The 22,258-nt window shown below is 39.4% G+C and overlaps 3 protein-coding genes across 4 annotated transcripts in view; all 3 read right to left on the bottom strand.

Annotated features, from left to right (window-relative positions):
* Positions 1-803: 803 nt before the first annotated feature.
* Positions 804-6,539, bottom strand: LOC131971646 (large ribosomal subunit protein eL22). 2 transcript variants are annotated; one of them, XM_059333178.1, is made up of 4 exons: positions 6,466-6,539; positions 5,598-5,708; positions 5,345-5,469; positions 804-1,000 (listed from the first exon to the last, which is right to left on the bottom strand). In XM_059333178.1, the coding sequence occupies exons 1-4, from the start codon at positions 6,475-6,477 to the stop codon at positions 856-858; spliced, it is 393 nt and encodes a 130-aa protein (XP_059189161.1). In that variant the 5' UTR covers positions 6,478-6,539; the 3' UTR covers positions 804-855. The 2 variants fall into 2 exon arrangements, with proteins under 2 accessions (XP_059189161.1, XP_059189162.1); XM_059333179.1 differs by having other exon boundaries at positions 5,598-5,705; positions 6,466-6,492.
* A 4,188-nt stretch (positions 6,540-10,727) lies between these two features.
* icmt (isoprenylcysteine carboxyl methyltransferase) lies at positions 10,728-17,300 on the bottom strand. The gene is made up of 5 exons (XM_059333176.1): positions 17,065-17,300; positions 15,082-15,170; positions 14,647-14,816; positions 13,376-13,593; positions 10,728-12,262 (listed from the first exon to the last, which is right to left on the bottom strand). Exons 1-5 carry the CDS (start codon positions 17,281-17,283, stop codon positions 12,083-12,085), a joined length of 876 nt encoding a protein of 291 aa, XP_059189159.1. The 5' UTR covers positions 17,284-17,300; the 3' UTR covers positions 10,728-12,082.
* A 739-nt stretch (positions 17,301-18,039) lies between these two features.
* rtel1 (regulator of telomere elongation helicase 1) overlaps positions 18,040-22,258 on the bottom strand; it is a 44,227-nt gene continuing 40,008 nt past the window's right edge. Inside the window, exons 32-34 of the mRNA XM_059333962.1 lie at positions 19,587-19,775; positions 19,354-19,476; positions 18,040-18,599 (exon numbers count right to left, since the gene is read on the bottom strand). Of these exons, the coding sequence (XP_059189945.1) occupies positions 18,529-18,599; positions 19,354-19,476; positions 19,587-19,775 (383 nt within the window). The 3' untranslated portion in view covers positions 18,040-18,528. The remainder of the gene's footprint in view (positions 18,600-19,353; positions 19,477-19,586; positions 19,776-22,258) is intronic.

Genomic DNA, 22,258 nt, shown 5'->3' with positions numbered 1-22,258 from the left:
TTTTTTTATACGTAGGCAAAACCTTTTTGGTTGATATGAAACCTATTTCATTCATCTGGTTTTATGACTTAATAAACTTATTGGGACTGAGATGGATCAGACACAGGAAATAAAGGCAACATTTATTGTGACTTTTTTGAATCTCGCACCCAACAAATACCCCATTACAAAACAACTAAAACTAACACTAAAACTAATAAAAACTAAACTAAAACTAACCGAATTTGAGAGCAAAAAATCACAACAAAATTAAAACTAAAAGTCATGAAAAAAAAAAAACTATTATAACCTTGGTCAGAGCAAATGTCTGAGAACCCACAAGCACTTGATGACAGCCCTCAGAGATTCACCGTGAACATAACACGCCTCAGTTTGGGTCTGAGTGGAAGGATGAAACACAAAATGATGCCAGTGTGTAAAATACATTTTTAAAAATTGGCATTTTTAATGACCACACATCCACAAAGAATATTGATTTCACAGTGTGAACTTTTTTCTTAGCTTCTCTGTCAGTTTGCCCTCACAATTAATAAATATTCATTAGGGGCATTTTACTAATTATAGGCAACTATGGGTGTTACATGAAGCTAGCTAAGGTGCACCACATTTTGAGTCAATTATGATTTACAAATGGGAAACCAGCAAAGGATGTATGTCTGCATCGATATAACTCTGAATATTTGTGTGTCAGCACTTTGTGTTTTGTCTCTATACGTTTTGACACAATTTTATAAATGAGGGCCGAGGAGCTCCATCTGTCCTCTGATACACAGAAAATGTAAAGAAAACACCCTGGACAACCCTTCTGTACTGTAAACAACATTTATTTAAATGTACAAAATATGAATTGTTGATTTAATCTTCGTCTTCCTCCTCCTCTTCATCCTGGTTGATCTGGAAGTAGCGCAGCTCGTAGCTCTCCTTAGTGTTGGCCACAACACGCAGCCAGTCACGAAGATTGTTCTTCTTCAGGTACTTCTTAGTCAGATACTTCAGGTATCTGGAGAACAGGAGACAGGAACAAGCGGTCAACTTTTCTTTCAGTACATGTATGACAAATGTAGAGTAGGATCAGGGCTTTCACAATCTGTGCAAATAGACCTAAATCCACGTTGTAAAAATCAGTGGATGCTCTTCATAGATTTTCAATTTTGATAGATTAAAAGAGTAATTTACTTCCCTTTCAATCTATCAGAATGAGATCTGCTCAGTTAGTGTAGCACCATGTCACATCCAGTGTCAGCTGTTCTCATTAGAGATGAACTCTGATCTAACAGGTGTAGTGAAGCATGAACCGTGCTACGTTACATACGGACAGCATCTCTGAAGGGATCAGTGGTTATCCTCCATGATAACAGGAACTGGTGCTGTCTTAAGTTCATGTACAGCTATTAAGGTTAATATACGAGTCCATTCTGACTGACAGCTGGAGGGCTAACATATATATAGCATATATGTACAGATAGCGTTCGCCATGAAGCTCCTAGTCCAGCTCCTGCATGTCATAATGCAGTTAGGAAACAAGAGAGCTAATTAATAACATCAGCATTTTGACTGGTGTCAACTTTTTATCTCACGTTAACACTGCATTTCTTTTGTCTCTCCTCTCTACAGTAGCTTCCAATCCGTGCCTTGCTCACTGCCAACACTGCTGACCGTTTCTTGTCTTTGAGTCTTGGTGATTTACACGTTTCACCTATTTCAAGTTAGTTAGCCCTGGAGGTCCATCACACATTCTCAGAGTCAAAGACAGCATCTTTAAAGTTTTGACCAACAGTCTACATCAGTTTACAGTGATATAAAACAGAGATTTTGTGGAGAAACACCATTCAAGTGTCCACATGACCAACTGAAAACATACAGTACCAGTGAGTGTATTATTGCATACATGACATGGCTACATGTCACAGTAAACAAAGAGTTAACAGGTAATGTCACATAGAAGGCCTGTAATGACTCCACGCTCTCAACTGAATTTTACTGATGTAAAGTTATTGAAAAGGAATAGTTTGGGAAATGTGCAAAGAATTAAACAGGATTAATGCCATGAATGTCTGAATGCTAAATACAAAGCTAATGTCTGTAGCACCAAGATTAGCAACTATCTAAAATGGAGCAAGGGCGCCCCGGTGGCACACCTGGTAGAGCGCGTACCATAGAGGCATTGTCCTCGTGAGCGGGCGGCCCAGGTTCGAATCCGACTCGGAGCCCTTTCCCGCATGTCTTCCCCTCTGTCTCCCCCTTTCACTCTGTTACTCTCAATAAAAGCCTTGAAAATGGCCAAAAAATATCTTAAAAAAAAGGAGCAAATCTGCCAAGCAGCACCCCTAAAGCTCACAGATACACTTGTTCCATCTTGTCTGTTTAAACTGTATTTAAAAATAGATGGGAGCAAAGGTGTAACCAGATGAAATACGGTTTTATAGGTGATCAGACTGATGTATGTAGAGGTCTGTATGGTTATACTACAGTTGTAGTTTCATGAAGTTAAACACAGTAACATCCATTCATTAATGGCTCTGTGTGCTGGTGCAGCACTGGCAACGGATTTAATCACCATCAATCCTGCTGTGTTCAGGTACTGCAGGGATTCATGATTATCATTCTATAAAGCAGCTGGAGAGAGCAGAGACTCAGAATGAACAAAATTCATTCAGAAATCAGTGTAGACTCATTAAAGCCTTGTGACTTTCTTGCTACCACACAGTCATTTTCTCTGCCACTTCTGGTCTGAGTGTGTTTGACTGCAGAGATTATATTTTAAGTATTAATTCTTGTTGCAGCTGGTCTGCAGAAAGCATTTAAAACTAGCTTTTTAATGAGTGTAAAGAGCACAATCCTAACCTTGAAAAATCTATTTTCCAAACTTTAGTGAAACCTGGTCTTTACATTTCAGGCCAATCTCAAAATAAAAGCCCATGAACATTTCCCATGGGTGTGTGCTCCACTGCTGTGGTTGTGGAGCGCAGACTGATGGTTCTGTCAATCACAAGAAAGAGGTATGTGTACGAGGAAGTATATAGTGCACACATTTACTGAAAAAACTAAGTGTTGCTCGCATCTATATGCTGTATTCAACACTTTGATCATGTTTAGCCTCATTAGCTGTCATCCTCCCAAAACATGATACGCCAGCAGCAGATGTTCTGATGTCCATGTAGACTGCAGGGAGCTGAGCTCATATTTCGCAAGGTACTGGTAAATCACCATGGATTAGCACTATGACCCAAACAACCAATCCCCTCAATCAGGGGATTTTTGAACTGGGGGGGATGAAGCTGTCAGCAAATGATTTCAACTTGAGTTGTTTTTCCACTCCATGCCAACCCAAATTTGTTTTATTTAAACATTTTTAACAAACCGTAGTGTAAACAACAACCAACATATTTACATAAATAAAAAGAAGTTTGTACATGTAATTCCCAGTGCAGCCAAACAAATTTACTGACTTGAAGCTGATCATTTCATTACCCTGAACATACTGCTGGGCAATTTGTTCACTCTCCAGGCTGTGTTTCCCACAGGATTTTCTGAGACTATGATGGGGGGACCTAGACAAAGTAGGGGGGAGAAATTTTTGCCTAAAAGCCTAAATTTGGTGCTTCTCGCACATTCTAATGCCACTATTCCATCTTAATCATTGCATATTTTCAATGAATTATTGTAAAGTAGAATAAGGGTTCTGTTTTATTTAAGGCGGCATATTTTGTGTTCTTGTAAATTCTGTGGTGGATTCTACTTACACATCCATGTGCTCTTACTGTGAAAGCTACATGTGTTTGCTTTTAATTTTGAAGGCGGGTCTTCTTACCGTAACGCCTTATGGTTTGTTCAATTTACACTGAAAGTTGGAACTTGGAGCTCGGGACAATGTCGAAAATTCCGACATTAGTGTAGACCTTGAACGCACCATTAGCCATAACACACAAACACCGGGCTCCATGTGCGCTGCAGTGTAAATTAGTGTAACTAATGGAACATTAATCCTCCGTTTTACTGGCGATGTTTGCCGCTGAAAGTGGGGGGGGGGCGAATCAGGATCACTATGAATATGGGGGGACTTCTGCCATCTAGTACTTCCTCTTTTTCTTGTTTAACATTTTACATTTAAAATAAATAATTTAACACATTCACAAAGTTATATCTCTTTTTTAAAGAACTATTTGGAAACGTAAAAAGGGCAAATGACAAATGATGTGTTCATCTTTAAGAATCGTAACTAAAATAATTGACAGTATATTAATAATTATCTCAGGAAGCCATGGAGGCTTGGCTCAGGAGTGGTGTGGGGATACAGCAGCTAACGTCACGATTGAGTCTCTACGGAGAAGAGCTGCAAGTCTGACCTCCAATACAGCAAATAAACGACATATATTACAACGTTACCATCATCAGAAAAGAAGGCAGAGGAGAAGCTAAACATTTGACACACTGAGCTAGAGAGAGCAGGAGAGGGAGAAGCCATCACTAACTCCTAAGCCATACCATGTAAACAACTATGGGATTAACGAGCAAGTTGCTGGGAGAAAAAACTGCGAGTGCTGGAGAAGAAAGGCGAAGGTTTCAATAGCCCCTTTCATGCCGGGGCATTTACGGCTCTATAACGCCTCGCGACCACTATGAATGCGCCCGAAGCAGGATGCTGGGATCAAATCACTGTTGGAAGCGATGAACGGGGCATCCCGGCAACGAGGAATATTTGACCTCGCGAGTGACGTCTAACAGACACCTCCCACTTGGTCTGACAGTCATCCAATCACAGTTCACTGCGGCCGCCGTCGCTGACTGTGCACAATGTCCACCGCTAATTGTAAACAAACCAGCATGCTAACTGTATATGTGATGTCTGCCGCTAATCGTAAACAAACCAGCATCGCTAAAATATATATATACAAGTTTGTTGTTTGTTTTTTTCCCGACCCGCCCAGAAGTGAAGTGAAAGTGAAGTGACCCACCAGGAATTCTCCCGAATCTCCCGATAACCCACCCCGGCCCTACTAACAGCAGCACAGAAGGCGACCAGACACAGGGTAATACACTGCACGTCTGCATACGTTACGTGTTAAATGTAGCCTGCCTGTCACACTGGCCATCAGGTTGCCTCTTGGTGATCTAGAGTAACCTTGATTGGATGATATGTAAATAGAAACAAATGCCCAACACTACTCCATGTGTCCAGTGTGTGTAAATTGTGTAAAAACGGAAATTCCCAGGGATGATTAAAGTTCTACTGGTTCTAGAAACTCTTTTGTGAAAGCTGCACCAGGAGGGCCTTGTTAAGCTTAGAAACATCAACAGTGCAGTTTTAAATACAAGCAGGTGGAACACTGTAACTGATACTCACCGTTTGGAGAAGGGCACCTCAGAGGACACTGTGATCTTGCTCTTGCTCCTCTCGATTGAGACCACACCGTTACCCAGGTTGCCAGCTTTTCCATTTACTTTGATGCGCTCCTGAAGAAACTGCTCCTGGAAACCACACATGAAAATAACAAACACACACACACACACACACTATGATTAGATACTACACATTACTTAATACAAGCAGACACATTGACAGCTGATCTGAGAGGATCTGATCAGAGGTGACTTACAAAGTTTGCAGCGTCCATGATGCCATCTTCAACAGGATGGGTGCAGTCCAGGGTAAACTTTAGGACCTGCTTCTTCTTCTTACCACCTTTGCCGGTGTTCTGCTTCTTCTGCTAACAAAACATTTAAAGACCGACACACAATGTTAGCTCATACCACTATACTATTCCACACACTGACATGGAGAACATCGCTGCAGACACAGTTTAAAGCTCAAAGATCAATACGCTATGATGATGTTCGTTGACAGCTTTCACACAACAGCAGCTTAGAAAAATAAAACCAGAATTCGTATTTCTTTCTTCGACAAAAATGTTATTAACTAGAGTTAGTTTGCTAAAATAACTAGAAATCTGATGGGGACATGTTAGAGGAGGTCAAGAATAAAGCAGCTAACTCGTTGTATACTATGAGACTTGTTGACAGATAGATGATAATAAAATACAAATACATTCCCGGGTGTTCCGCTCGGCTTCTCTTCTACAAGCTAACGGTGAGGTGTCGGAGCTAATGCTACAGAATAACCGACGGGACAAGCTAACTATCATGTAAATAACGTTTTGTATCAGCCACTTCTACCGTTTTGTGCAACATGTTAAACAAACCACTGGCATGCAGCCATCCGGAGCAGCTAGCTGCGGTAACAACGTGGTGAGCTAACATCAGTCCTACCGAGGCTAACAGGCTAACAGTAGCTAACAGGCCACTGAAATATTCAGCTACATATGTGCTCATAACAACAGCTCAACACCGAACCAAACTCTGCTGGTGATTATAACAACACTGTTGTTTCATCCCACTCGCTTCCCCTGTCTTCCACGGCGGTGGATCTACATATGTGGAGGATTTATTGACTCGGACTTTACTTACAATCGGCGCCATGGCGGAGAAGCTAGCAGAGAGGGAGAACAGGCCGTGCGCATGCGTGACATGTACGAGTCAAACGCCAAATCATCGATTCAATCTGTTTATCGGAAATCGATTAACTGGGCTCTTCGCGTTTTGGAAATGTCATTATAAAAGGGTATAACATAACTAAAATAAACAAAATAAAAAATGATAGTCCATGCTAATCATTGAAACAACAGAAAATAATCTAGCCTGAACAAAAAGTTATCAAAAGGATCTTTCCAGTTTATCCAAAACTACAGAATTAGCAAAATATGGTGAGAAGAGAAAAATTTAACACAGGTTGAGATTGTTTTGTGAAACCAACCTTTTTTTTTTATTGTTTACTTCTGTTCATTTCCACCTCAGGGCCCCTGATAGTGACTGGAGCTGGTTGGGTCCTCCTCCTTCTCCTGGAGTCCACAACTGTTTCCTTGGTTCTTGTTGTGTTGAGATGGAGGTGGTTGTGTGCACTCCATTGATTGTCCCTCTGTTCTCCACCTCATTGCCCCTTTGATGAGGCCGACAACAGCATCGCTGTCAGAGAACTTCTGCAAACAGCAGCTGTCAGTGTTTTGTTGGATTGTTATTTATACAGTCTATGGTTGGAAGTCTACTGTGTAGATGGTGAAGAGGAGAGGAGGCAGCCCTGTTCCTTGTGGAGCCCTGTGCTGCTGAGTATCAGTGCTCTGTAGGTGCACATCCTGAGGTCTGAGGGTAAGATAATCGTAGCACCACAGGACCAGATATCACCTTCAACTTCTCTCCCAACAGTTGAGACTTTTTCTCCCTGTGAGCTTCTTCCAGAGACCTAAGCCTCCTTCGAGGGTTTTAGTGCCTGTAAAGCAGCAAACCTGCAGACCTGATGGCCTTTCAGCAAGAGGCTTGATCTCAGTCTCAGTCTTTGTTTTCAGCCTGGAGCTCAGTCTCATGGTATAAAGCTGTCAAGTTATTAAGCTCCTCTCCTGTGGAACTATCTTTCAGTGTCATTTTATAACTTAAGATAATTTACAGATTAAAAATTAATACAATATAAAACAAACTAATAAATTATGTTGCATTACACTATAGAACCACTGTACCTGCAATGCATAAAGTGAGCCATTGAATCGTATATATAATATATATATTATTCTGAAGTGTGCTAGACTACTAGCCTACTGCTCCCAGGGTTTTGGTCTCACACACACTAAAAAGGTATCAAATCATCCGGCTCGACCATGACAAGTGTGCTTTGACTTTTCTAAGGGTTTCAGCAAACGGTGTTCAATATATTTGGCAAAAACACGCCGAAAAAATCCCCCCAATGTTAACCTATGGAAGGCTAGAGTGGATGACATCATCGCTATAGTAGAGTGTGAGAGAAAAAATTGTCAAAAAAGACATTTTGAAACTGTGTTCGAGGCAGCAGATGCCACTTTACAGAAATAATTTATACATAGAAACGTAGGAAAATTGGTCTTCTCACTCACACTCGTCTGCTAAAGCTGTCAGAGTTATAGTTTGGGCGTAGGACGCACAGATGCCCCACCAAAACGCACCCACAGCCTCATAGACTGCCATGTTAAAAAGCCGGGAAAATTCCTGAAAACTGAAAGTTTACACGAACTGGTCAGTTTTACACACTAAATGACGAGTTTCACACTACTTTCAGACAGACAGACATGCACACAAACAGACAGACAGCACAGACACACAGACAGAGACACACACACACACACCAACACCTTAATTATCTTACATGACTTCCTCCTCTTTTCATTCTTGTGACTTCAACTTTTTTTTCTCATTTTGACTTTTTTGTGGCTTCTGACATTTTTACTCATTTCGACTTTTTTTTCGTGACTTTCACTTTCTCATTTTGACCGTTCTTTCGTTATTTTGACCTTTTTCTCGTGACTTCCACTTTTTTTTCTCATTGACTTTTTTCTAGACCTCCACTTTTTTCTCATTTTGACTTTTCTTTCATCATTTCGACCTTTTTCTTGTGACTTCGACTTTTCCACATTTTGACTTTTTTCGTGACTTCAACTTTTCTCATTTTGACTTTTTATTGTGACTTCAACTTTCCACAGTTGGACTTTTTTCTTGTTATTTTGACTTTTCTCATTATTTTGACCTTTTTTCCTGTGACTTCGACTTTTTTTTCTCATTTTAACCTTTTTTCTCATTATTCTTCTCCTAACATCTGCTTTATTATCTTACATTTCTTCCACCTCTCTTCCATTTTGAAAACAGATCAAATTGTAATCTAATTATGGATGGGTCAGAGTCATGGGCCAGTCAAGCACACTCAACGTTTCTTTAGAAATTTTCGAGTTATTCTGTTACATCTCAACAGGAGCAATCTGAACAGCCAAAAAAGGACTTGGCCGCAAGTGAAAATGTAATAATGTTAGGGCTGTATTTTCATTCTTCAGTTTGTGTATAACCATGCAACTTGCTACAGGACACAGCTGGAACAACTACAGCAGCAGGGAATGATGAAACTGAGGAAAATAAATAATTGGCAACTACATAATCAGCTAGTCTTTCACAGGATGTCAGCTCGATCTACAAGCGTCACATGCTTATGATATATATGTTTAATATAATGGGAACTGAAAACCAAAAACTCGATATGGAGACAAAAAGCTAAAAATGTAATAAATCAAATTGGAGATAAAGAAACTAGAGAATGATGTAAGTATACATTTTACCACAGCAGAAGGTCCTGGTTAAGACTGGATTTAATGTGTTTTTTGTCTTAACAGATAGAACAAAATTATTGAATAAAAGGACTACTAAAACCTTTTGCACACTTTTCATATATTATACATCTTTAGCTTTCAAATAAAAAGGGTTCACTCCAAAACAAAAGTTCCATGAATTAATAAACGGAGTAACTTAAATAGGTGTGTAAATTCATGCCTCGTCACATCGTGAGAAAAAAAGGTCTAAACCAGACTGTAAACATAAAAAAAAAACAGTCTAAACTTTCCGCAAGGACATGACTAAAGTGACTTGCGCACAAAAAGAAACGTGACGGAACTGTATTTTGGGATTTTGTTTCCGCCCGTAAATAAATTGACAGACAACTATAGTTAGCTTGTCAGTTAGCCTGCTCCGGAAATCGAGTACGAGTTACCATGGTTACTGAGCGGCGAGTCACAAAAACCACTTTGATGGAACGCATCTCTAACTAAAATTAGCGAGATTCATCAAAATAAGGAAGGCTTTTTCCTTAATCCACGTTGATGGAACAGCCCCGACATTAGAAATCCAGTTGGTATGATTTTCAATACATTAATAATAGAGAATGAAACGCTGTATTTAGATGATGTACTGTAGTGCACATTAGTCTCTACTGGTCGAACAGAAAGATGGTGACTGGGAGTGGTGGGGATACTGTTACAAGACTGGTAAAAAGTAAACCGTCTCTTCCACTATTGGGAGTATTTGGAGTTTAGTCCTGATGATAAAGGTGAGCCAGCCAACACGGATGATGCTGGGATTTTTTTGCAATTTTTTTCATTTGATTTTAAAAATCTAATGTCTGCCTACCAAGCGTATTGGTGGTTGTTGGAACAGTGGGACAACTAACCAGGACGGGTACAAAATATGCCTCCTGATGTTTGCTGCTATTGTTTCATTTGGTGCTACTTTTTCTCAGCTGTATAACTTCCATGTTCCTAACAACTTAAATACTTCATGCACTGCCGCAGATCAGCTATTTTGGTAAGAAAACTGCTTCATGGTCTGAAAATGCTGTGGATAGTGATAAAAATAGGACATATTCTTAATCTAGCGTACACATAATGGGTATGACATTGTTAGGGTGGACCTTTGTTTAGGGGATTCAAATAAGTTCTGTTGCTTCTCCACACTGGGAACACACCATCATCTCCTGCAGCTCATACATTCAATGTGGGTAAGAACCTCATACAACCTCACTTCAGAAAACCCAAACTATCTCTTTAAGGTCATAATTTCATTACATTTTCAATTTTTATTTGCACTAAAGGCTATGCCATTGTTCATGATTGTTTTTTCCCCCCGACAACTGTGCTTCATTTGTTTGCATTCTTGTTTAAGAAGAGGTTGCCCGCACTGAAATAATTTTACTGATCCTGCTTTTGATCTCGATGAATGAAAGTGAAAAATCTCAATTCAAAGATTTTTTTTTATTTAAAATTTAAATATTTAAGCCCTAATTAACAAAAACAACTAAGGTAGACTTTACTCGGTGAAAGAGAGGAATTGGGAAGGGTGTATGGATTTATTTTTCTGTTTAATAAGCGAAGTGTGAGAATATTAACTTTCTTGACAAGAGCTAATGGAACATAGTAAACTCACCACTCAGCTAAATCCTGGTGTAAACCCAAGAAAAATATCAGGATGGTATGACCAAGAGAATAGATACCAGCCTAAACTACATTAAGACAATCCCAAAAACCTTATTTATACATTTTATTCATTCTATTATTTTTAAATAATACTTCTGAAGATAAATTCTTAAATAAAAAATATCACCTTTTGTTCTAATTACCACTAAGTGGATGCACTGGATCACCCAGGTGGTGCTGAAGAGCTATACACTCTAGAACAATTGTAATATCCTTGATCCACATTTAAAAAGGACATATTAATGTGGACACTACTGGAAATATTTGGATTAGACTGTTGCTTGAACAGGGACATTTCACCCCAGAATCAAACACACACATTTTTCCTCTTACCTGCCGTGCTACTTATCAATCTAGATTGTTTTGTTACAAGTGTTGTAGATATTAGCTGTTGAGATGCCTGCCTGCTCTCAAATAGGACTATAGAGCATTTCACTTCTGGTGCTAAAACTGAGATTAAAAAACAACAACTTTGCTGTGAGCAGTTTCATGTAGGAACTATTCTCTTCTATTTTTTGCCAATGCTATCATGGAGCAGACGACAGTGTGCAGCTACTCAAAGACAAGTGGCACATGCTCTAATGTTAGCTAGCTTAGGCAAGCTAAAAGTATGAACTCAGGCACTCATACAACATTCTGCAACACACCAAAACCATTTAGACTGATGAAGCACTACACATAAGAAAATGAATGCAGTTTTTAAATTTGGGGGTGAAGTGTCCCTTTAAATGAACCCTAACACAGCTTGTGGCAGAGCCTCTGGTGGTATGAGGAGACAGTGGCAGTAGTGCATTTACCTCTGGTGTGCAGAAACATGAGATTATGCTGCAGGAGTAGTAATGTCACTCTGCAGGTATGACACCAAAGTGCAGTCTCTTTTTTTTTCCAACACAACAGGTGATCAGTGAAAACACTAAGCATGGTCAAAGCATGCAAACAAACACAACTGAACGGATGGAGTGGGTGTTATTGGAATACACGGAGGACAGTGGAGATTTTCTTGTCTTTAACTGGGTTTTGGAAGTTGGTAGAAAAACAGCAGCCCAGCTGCCTGCCACTGTCCCAGTTATCACAATTTGTCTGTGAGCTACAGGCTCTCATTCAGCTGCAGGGTTTCCCTCTGGAGGGCGGCCGCAATGACAGACGTCATACACCACCAGACCTGACCCGCCTTAGTGCTTTAAGTCGTTACGTCCAGCATTCAGCTCATGACACTAGTTGACCCGGATGCCTGAGATGAAGGGCAGTCCGGTGGGGACCCTCTTCTTGTACTCCACGTAGTCCTCTGCAAAAAAATGAATGAGGGAGAGCTCCTCCTCCTCGATTCGCTCCCGGAAGAACCGCCAGCTGGCTATCGTGTAGCCCAATATACACACCGGGTTACACAGCATGACCTGCAACATCAATCAACAACACAACTCATCAGTCAACAACACAAAACATGTGGGTAATGTCTTCACAATTGTCGGGTTAGGGTTAGTAGCAGGAGTTAGGGTTAGGGTTAATAGCATGAGTCATGGTTAGGGTTAATAGCATTAGTTAGTAGCATGAGTTAGGGTTGATAGCATTAGTTAGTAGCATGGGTTAGGGTTGATAGCATTAGTTAGCATGAGTTAGGGTTAGGGTTGATAGCATTAGTTAGTAGCATGAGGTAGGATTAGTAGCATGAGTTAGGGTTAGTAGCATGAGGTAGGGTTAGTAGCATGAGGTAGGGTTAGTAGCATGAGTTAGGGTTGATAGCATTAGTTAGTAGCATGAGGTAGGGTTAGTAGCATGAGGTAGGGTTAGTAGCATGAGGTAGGGTTAGGGTTGAAAGCATGAGTTAGGGTTAGTAGCATGAGTTAGGGTTAGTAGCATGAGTTAGGGTTAGTAGCATGAGTTAGGGTTAGGGTTGAAAGCAGGAGGTAGGGTTAGTAGCATGAGGTAGGGTTAGTAGCATGAGTTAGGGTTAGGCTAGAAAGCAGGAGGTAGGGTTAGTAGCATGAGCTAGGGTTGAAAGCATGAGGTAGGATTAGTAGCACAAGTTAGGGTTAGTAGCATGAGGTAGGGTTAGGCTTGAAAGCAGGAGGTAGGGTTAGTAGCATGAGTTAGGGTTAATAGCATGAGTTAGGGTTAGGGTTGATAGCATTAGTTAGTAGCATGAGGTAGGGTTAGTAACATGAGTTAGGATAAGTAGCATGAGTTAGGGTAAGTAGCATGAGTTAGGGTTAGTAGCATTAGTTAGTAGCATGAGGTAGGGTTCGGGTTGATAGCACGAGGTAGGTTAGTAGCATGAGTTAGGGTTAGTAGCATGAGTTAGGGTTAGTAGCATTAGTTAGTAGCATGAGGTAGGGTTCGGGTTGATAGCACGAGGTAAGTTAGTAGCATGAGTTAGGGTTAGTAGCATGAGTTAGGGTTAGTAGCATTAGTTAGTAGCATGAGGTAGGGTTAGGGTTGATAGCATGAGGTAGGGTTAGTAGCAGGAGTGTGGTTGTAGCCTGAGGTGGAGCAGTACTGTGGTAGCTCACCTGCGTCCCTGTGCTCCAGTAGAACCAGCCCACATAGGAGGGGTGTCTGAAGTAGGAGTAGACCCCGCTGGTGACCAGCACGTGGCTCTGGGCCTTTTCATTCTGAACAATGTGGTTGAAGTTGGAGCCGGCCGTCAACATGGCCGCCTTACGCAGGCCCTCACCACATAGCACCAGGAGCAGACCCACCACGCTCAGCCAATTCAGCTGCTTCAGCTCTGACAGAGGGGACAGGACAAGAAAGTGTCACTATGTAGTGTGTCCAGATATGTGTCATGCAGGGTCTGCTTCTGTCTGAGTCCAATCTGAAGAACTGAGTGTGAAGTTCAGTCAAGGGTTCAGTGATTGACCACTGAGGCACTGTGGCATTTAAAAAGTAACAATTGTGATTTAATGGTATATTTTGTGAGTGCTGAAGCTGCACACCCGGACTGTCACAGCACTGAATCTAGAGGAGAAGAGAATTTATTCAAACTAATTCAAACTTCTAAGAACCCACAAATTTCTGGTGAAATAATGAATGGGATGATGGTGGATACAGCTCCTGTAGTGGTTTTGTGCCCATATGATTGGATTAGTTTAGTCTGGATGATTCACGCTGACAATATCATCATCCATGATGATGTTTCAGTTTTGTAGACATTATCCAACCCTAATTCAGTCTAACTTTGCATTTTAAAATACAGTGAAAATAAATCAATTTGCTTTTCTACAGTTTCTGCCCCTATCTCCCTACCTGTTGTATAGTGGGACAGATTTACTAGATGTACTACTACTCAAAATTTTTAAGTTTAATGTATGTTATATATTGTGTCATTAACACATTTTACAGTACATCGAAGGAATGTCTAATAAAGAATTGTAATGGGCATACATGATTTTATCACAATCAAATCCAAACTGCTATTGTATTATATAAAACTACCTTTTTCTCTGGAACATTTGATATTCATTCAGGTTTGTACTGCTTCCACTCGTCGCTGCTCTGCGCAAATCTTTTACGGTGGAAATGCCGTTCTTCCCCGTGGCGTTAAGGTTCTCCCTCAGGTTACACGGTTAGCTCTGTCCCCACTGTGGCCATTTTAATGACTGTTTGTGGTGTTGTTAGATTCTGATAGAGGCTTGGGGGCCACTGGGACATGTTCAGGACCTTCAGAGACTCACCATGGGACTCAGCCATCACACTACTAACTGTGTACACTGACATACTGGATACTGACAGCTTGTGAGTGGACTGAGTGCAGAGATGATGATACTTTAGACACACCAACCTGGAACAGTCAGCTTCTCCACAGTGAACTCCACCCATGAGGAGATGGCAGCCAGAGTGTACTCCACACTGTGGTTGAGGAGGAACGAGTCCAGGGACAGGCTGCGAGGGTTAATGATGGCCGTCACCAGGTACTCAGAGTAATGGAAGAAGGACAGGGAGCACATGTACCTGCAGAGAGACTCCGTTACCAATGGTTACCACACCACAAAATACACATCCTGCTGTCAAATTATAACCAATCTCCTTGGAGCTCAACAATTAACCGAGGAGTTATCACAATTATGGGTTTTATTTACATTTCTTCACTGAGATCCAGTTGTGTAGAATATTACCATATATAGAAGTAAAAATAAGATAAACATGATATTTATTTAACTGAAAAAAACCCAAACAATGAAATTAATTTCTCTACAGCAGTGGCATATGTACGTACCAGCCAAAATGTGTCCAGGTGGTTTCAGAGAAGCTGATAATTAAACCACAGCCAAAAGTCACTCCCAGAAAACAGGCTCTCACAGCAACCTGCAACGAATCAGGACACTCGGTTATCTGGGGCCAACCTGCTGCCTTAACGAAACCAATGCTGACATGAGTATGTAGTGTGTTTACACTAGGTTAGTATGATCATTTGTGTATGTGAGAAATGCCCATGTGTATACTCAATAATGAGTCAGTTCCTAGTGTGCTGCTGATGAGACTTTACATTCAAGATATCCCATAATGCATTGCTGCCATTTCACCAGTTTGAAACAGAAGAACATGTGGCTGGTTTCTATTGAACTTTCCCTTTTTAAATCTTACCAGTAAACCAAAATGTTTTTCATATTTTTTGGGCCGATATTAGACAACCCAGCTGCTGAAGTGCCTGTAGTTTAGCCCATGCAATGTGAATATTGAACTTAATACAATCAACTTACTATTTCTCCATATTATTCAGAAATATTCTAAATAATTACAAGGTTCTATAGTTACTCAGCATAATTGCCATCGTATTACATATTTTTATGTGGGAGAGGGGTAACATCACTGTAGGAAGAAATTAATCACTGTAATATACAACATACATTTTTATTCAATCAATATGGAAACAGAACAAAGATTTTCTTTTTCTTTTCAAAGTTAGCTTGTCTCTTTTATGTGACATGTTACTGGAGTACACTTCAGTGTGAAAGGTCCACTGAGAATAGTATACAAATCATAATAATAGTATGTAGTACATACTCCTCTGAGTGTGTAGTATATACTATATACAGGTCAGTAACAAATAAGGGTTGGCAAGATGTCAAATGGTGTAACCACAAAAAAATTATGAATATTAAATACTTTATCCACCTACATTGTATTTAAGTGGACTTATACATATAATTACTTAATTTAAAAAACAAAACATCAAATGATTTTTTTTTTGTATTTCTACATTTACACATTTCGTCAATATTGAGCAGAACATAATATAAATACAACCATTTTTTTTTGACAAATTATGTAAAAATGTGTTTTATACCATAGTGTTGCAATGTGAACGTGGATTGTATGTTTTCTCATTTTAGTTCACATTTATTTCCCTGTATATAATCAGATTTTTATGGAGGAAAAATTACTGGTTACACCAACTGACACTGCGTTAGATCACGTCATTGACCCACACTCCTTTGAGTGTATACTATAGTTATATACTCCTCTGAGTGTGTAATGTGTAGTATGTACTACATATTCCTCTGAGTGTGTAATGTCGAGTACAACCCAAACCCTATTATTTATCTAGAGCTAGCCGCATTGCTAATTTAACAGTACATTTCCACAGGCTGTCCAGCTAACTCATGGTCAACATTTGCCATTTTAATTCCTTTACATGTCGATAAAACGATATGTTTCGCATTATATGGCAGACTATACTTTACCAATCCTCAGACTACTCTCTTCCAAATGTTTTCTTCTACCATTTTCAAACAACAATGTCAGAACAACAGTTGAGCTGGATTTTTTTGGCCTATTTGCTTTTATTTTGTGGACTTCCCCAACCGACAGGAGACCTAAACTTAAACCAAGACAGCAGGATGAATGTTAGCACATGGTTACACTGTTTCCAGGCTCAGATAAACTGTCACGGAGCAGCGTTAAGCCACACAGATTAACTGGTTTAGGTTTCTATCTTGAGCACATCTACTCCGTCTGTCTGGTTCCTCCTCAGATAAGACGGTTAAATTAGTTTAAACTAAACAGGTAGCTTATGTTAGCTAGCTAACATTAGCAATGCAACATTAACGTCGAAGTTTGAATGGCAGAGTAAGTTATGGCAGAAGAGAGCGTCAACATGAGCTTGTGGTAGATGGGATACTGCATTAAAGATGCTGATGAGTGCTTCAGTAGTGATGTGTGAACAGGTAAACACACCTTAATGTTCCTAGCGCCTTACCTTGTACAGAGGTCCCCTGTAGACGAGCAGCAGCAGGCCGTTCGCAACTGCTATGTGGATACAAATCACGATCTTCCCAGGAGTTTCAGTCAGATAATCAAAGACCCAGTCGAGATGTCCAAACCACGTTCTGATCAATGGGATTACAACCACGCTGAGTCCTAAAATAAATGATTTTATACTTACTCTTCCTTCTAGCACCAACTTACTGCCTGCCATGATGGAAGTACCGAGCTGGAGGAACTATCGCGAGAGCTGAAGGGGAACCTTGTAGTGACGATATCCTGTCGGTATGTGTCCCAGTGTGCTCCATTCACATATATACATGTCTATGGTGTGCTCTACCAGGTCTGCTACTATTGATACAGGCTATGACATGTTGGTTCAGGTGAGCTGCTCCTCGCTGTACAGAAACATGAGCAGGAGACACCGAGCTGAGTCAGCAGCCTTCAGTCATTCTTGACATCCTGCAAAGAAATTCAAGCAGAAACTCTCCAAACACTCACAAGGTCAATGGATGCAAGAATTGTGAAGCTGCTATGAAATAAGGGCTCCTATGTTAAAATGTAACTTGACCTGTTAGGATGATTTTGATTGAAATAGATTTTGATTTAAGTAAATATGACCTCCTAATGCTGCAAATTCAAATAATGAGCATTTTCATTACTTAACAACCTATACAATTTTATAAAACTCTGTCATGCGTATTCATTTGGATCAGCGCATTTTAAGTTTTTTATTTTTGAAAAAATACTGTTATCATTGGGAGGTTTGTTCAATAACATTAGAATTCATTAAATTAACGGATGATGACTTAAATTATGCTGACTGTCATTTGCATCGACTATTTAGGAAAATCTGAGAAAAAAATCATTTGCATAATTATTTGGAACACAGTGTAAATCAGCTGAGCAGACCTGACCCTCAAACTACAGGAATAGACTGAAAACATTGGTAAAACACAGACAAAAGAAATGCAAGCATATAGCTTTTATTATTGATCATTCAGATGTTTAGAGTGTCTGGCTTCACATCTGTGCAGATGTTATTATGAACCCTCAAAGAGGCGTACGTAGTGGAGTCTGTCCTGTAGCCAGCACGGTGACAGGATGAACTAATGTCCTAATGCTAGAACTAGTGGTGATACTGTTTACTTACAGGTTGTGTTCAGACCGTTTGTCAGGTATACAACTCGACCTGTGATGACCTGGCTACATTATGGAGCAGGTACAGCCCTGCTGGTACATAACACAAAGCCACTGGGTCTTTTATTAATTTAATACGCTAAATAAATATAAAAACATAACATAAACAATACTTCTGCATTACATTTTCATGACATTCAGAATAGGTGAATACTGCCTGATTTACATTTACATTACAAAGCCCAGAGAGTCGGGCCGCTCATAGTTTAGTCAGCAGTTATGATCAGTTTGATATTCATACAGTGTTGAACCTCAGATTCTACTTTCTTTGGCTGCTGGAGAAAAAACAGGAAATCTTGCTTTGCGCCTTTAAAGGAAGTGATGATGAAGCTGAAAAAAACAAAACAAGTGAAAGGAGTTTTAAGTTACATATTTTGTAAACAATAACACTAATGACACCATTGTTGTCAATATCATTTGAAATGTGTCGCCCACCAACATATCTGACTAAAAACACGCTGCACCAAAAAAAAAAGTGATTTGTAACATCATGGTTGAATTGAAGACTTTCACTTGCACACAGTGAAAGCACAACATCCAAAGTTTACAGAGTTTTGCACCGGCGACACTTTTACAGTATTAACTAAACGGTTTGCGCTATCGGGAAAATTCCAACGTTTTCTGAAAGCTGAGAAGTTGCTCTTTACAGCCAACATGGTGTCATTACGGTAATTTCACTCGCGCTTCTCCCAGAAGCCCATAAAGCAGGAATACACACACTCAGCGGTGGAGAAATAGAAACACTGGATTATGTATGAAAAAAGTTGAGAAAGACGAAAACGAAGGACATTTTCACTATAATTTTAGTTAGTTTTGTAACCACACAATACAGTTTCAGTTAGTTATGGTTTTTTAAAAAACTCTCTTTTTTATTTTTATTTCAGTTAACGAAAATGTCTTTTCAATTCTAGTTTTCGTTATTTCTCGTTAACTATAATAAACTTGATGCAGATATGAATATCTGATTCCTAATGATGTCAGCGAGCCCTGAGCTCTTCTCCAGAAGATACAAAAAGTAAAAGGCAAGACGTGAGAAATACAAACACGTTTCTGATATACTGCAACACATTAGGTTGTTATGTACCTTGACTCTGCTGGGCTTCACTTACAGCAGGAACATCAGCAGCAGAGACCGACGCACCCATCAAAGCCTCCACCATTTCTCTGTACTGCTTTTTATGGCGAGCAGGAATAAACGTGGCAAATCCTTTAGGAACAAGAGTTGAAAGTGAGTGAACATGGACACTCTCTGACAGGAAATTATTTATTAAACCTCAAAAAAAGGTTTCCAGAAGGTAAATATATGAGAGAACTTACTGGCTAGAAGGCTGAAGTCCTCGTCTCTCTCTGTGAATAGGCTCAGCGCTGTGGCCACCAGCTCTTCATAGTTGTCTGTCTTCTTGTAGTTCTGAATGGCCTGAAAGAGCTGCGCAGACTTTTCTGCTCCCAGAGCTTTTTTCACATCAGCCAGAAAGGCAGCGGGGACATCACTCTTTGAAGCAGAACCTGATGAACATAAGAGAGGCTGTCATTTACTTCCATTCATTCAGCACATGTACACGTTGTCTAAACCAGTAGTTCTGAACCTTTTTAAGTCGCGACCCCCAATTAAACATGCATGTTGTCCGCGACCCCCACTCACTGAACACAATCTCACACACACAGTTTAGATCACCCAAAAAGAGAAACAAAATGACCAAAAGAGGACACAACTTGACCACTAAATGGTCAAAAAAGACACAAAATGAGCAAAAAAGACACAAAATGACCAGAAAAGACACAAAATGACCAAAAAGACACAAAATTACAAAAAAAGACACAAATTGACCAAAAAAGACACAAAATGACCCAAAAAAGAAACAAAATGACCCAAAAAAGAAACAAAATGACAAAAAAAAAGACACAAAATGACCTAAAAAAGGAAACAAAATGACCAAAAAAAGACACAAATTGACCAAAAAAAGACACAAAATGACTAAAAAAATACATTAAATGACCAAAAAGACTAAAACACATGAACACTTTAACACAGTGGAGACAGAGCTGACTTCCAAAATGATCTCGCGACCCCAATTGGGGTCCCGACCCCAAGGTTGAGAATAGTTGGTCTAAACAACAAACAAACTCCACTATTCTTCAGTCAGACTCACTAGCTCATAGAAAAACTTGATAAAGCTGTGTGATATGCAGATGATATGATGAACCCAGCTAGGTTATAATAGTTTGGGATTTTTCATTAGTTTAAGTTTAAATTTTGTTGTGAAATTTTGTTTTCAAATTCAGTTAGTTTTAATTAAACTAGTTTTATTTTTTATTTTTTTTAATTCTTAGTGTTGGTTTAGTTTGTATTAGTTTTATTGTTTTTTTTTACTATGTGTTGGGTGCGAGATTCAAAGAGGTCAAAATAAATTTTGCCTTTATTTCCTTTGGTTTATCCATCTTAGCCCCAATAAGGTTATTAACTCTTACAGTTCCTGGTGTTTTAAATTTTGGTTGGAGTGTAGACATCCCAGTCTCAGTAAACATATTTACCATGTGTTCCTGCATGTTCACTAACCAGCAGCTATTGAGTTGGAGCTAAATAAATACAGTTCATATCAACCAAAAAGGATTAACAGTGTTTCCCTACATGTATTCTGCAAAAAAAATGTGATTTGTAACATCATGGTTGAATTGAAGACTTTCACTTGCACACAGTGAAACCATAACATCCAAAGTTTAGAGTGTTGCTCTGGCGACACTTTTACCATAATAACTAAATGGTTTGCGCTATCGGGAAAATTCCAATGTTTTCTGAAAGCTGAGAAGTTGCTCTTTACAGCCAACATGGTGTCATTACGGTAATTTCACTCAAAGCTTCTCCCGGAAGCCCACAAAGCAGGAATACACACACTCAGCGGTGGAGAAATAGAAACACTGGATTATGTATGAAAAAAGTTGACAAAGACGAAAACAAAGGACGTTTTCGCTATAATTTAGTTAGTTTTGTAACCACACAATACAGTTTCAGTTCGTTAGGGTTTTTTTAAAAACTCTCTTTTTTATTTCAGTTAACAAAAATGTTTTTTCAATTCTAGTTTTTGTTATTTCGTTAGTTTTCATTAACTATAATAACCTTGGAAGCCATATGTTTCTTGTCTGGATAAAGTGTAATATCGTTTTTGTTGCTGAGATTGACTAGATTAAAGTCTAAAACCTGACGGCTGTGGCTGGAGAATAAAGTTTCAGTCTTCATAGTATTCAGGTTTTAACACAGCTAGCACTAACCAGAAGGATGGAGATGAAAGGAAATGTAGAGAGAGAAAAATCAGTCTGACACAGCACATCTCTTTCTACAGTCACAGTGGTGACATTCAGAACTTCATCTGAATTTATTATCATTTTGTGAGGTTATGTTTCTCTTCGTGTATTGCAGTTCCACTCTGTTTTTGATGCACTGGTGGTTCTGTTAGCCACCTTCTATTACTTCTCCACGTTTCAGGTTTTTGCTGTCACATCATTTCAGTATTGTATCGAGATAGTTAGGCAGGGTATCAAATCCACGTCATTATTTTGGTCCTGTGACTACACTACACATATTTAGGCCTGTCACAATAACATATTTTTAGGGCAATATATTTTCCCAGAAACTATCAGGATGAACGATAGTATCGTTGATGTCATTTTAGGAAATTTTTTGCCACTGATATAATGATATTAGAGCATAATAATCCAAGTACATCCTTTTCAAGAGCAATGAACTTTATTAAACACTGGAATTGAAATGTGGAAAATAAATATTAAAATATCCTTCCTCCAGACTAATCTCAAATGAGATTAGTCTGGCAACCAGCCGTTCATTTCTCCATAGAGGAGGTGTGGTTTACGATCCTCCGGAGCCGTTTATTGGGCGCTTAGAATGTCTATCAAAAGCGTCTGTAGGTAGCTCTTAGCCAATCGTATCAGTTATACCAGATGACATATGTAGAGCGACAGAAATTGATGTTTGT

Source organism: Centropristis striata, chromosome 5, assembly GCF_030273125.1.
Source record: "Centropristis striata isolate RG_2023a ecotype Rhode Island chromosome 5, C.striata_1.0, whole genome shotgun sequence".
In the NCBI taxonomy this organism is placed as follows: Eukaryota; Metazoa; Chordata; class Actinopteri; order Perciformes; family Serranidae; genus Centropristis; species Centropristis striata.
Note: the sequence above shows the minus strand (reverse complement) of the source record. Positions and strands in the feature narration are given on the sequence as shown.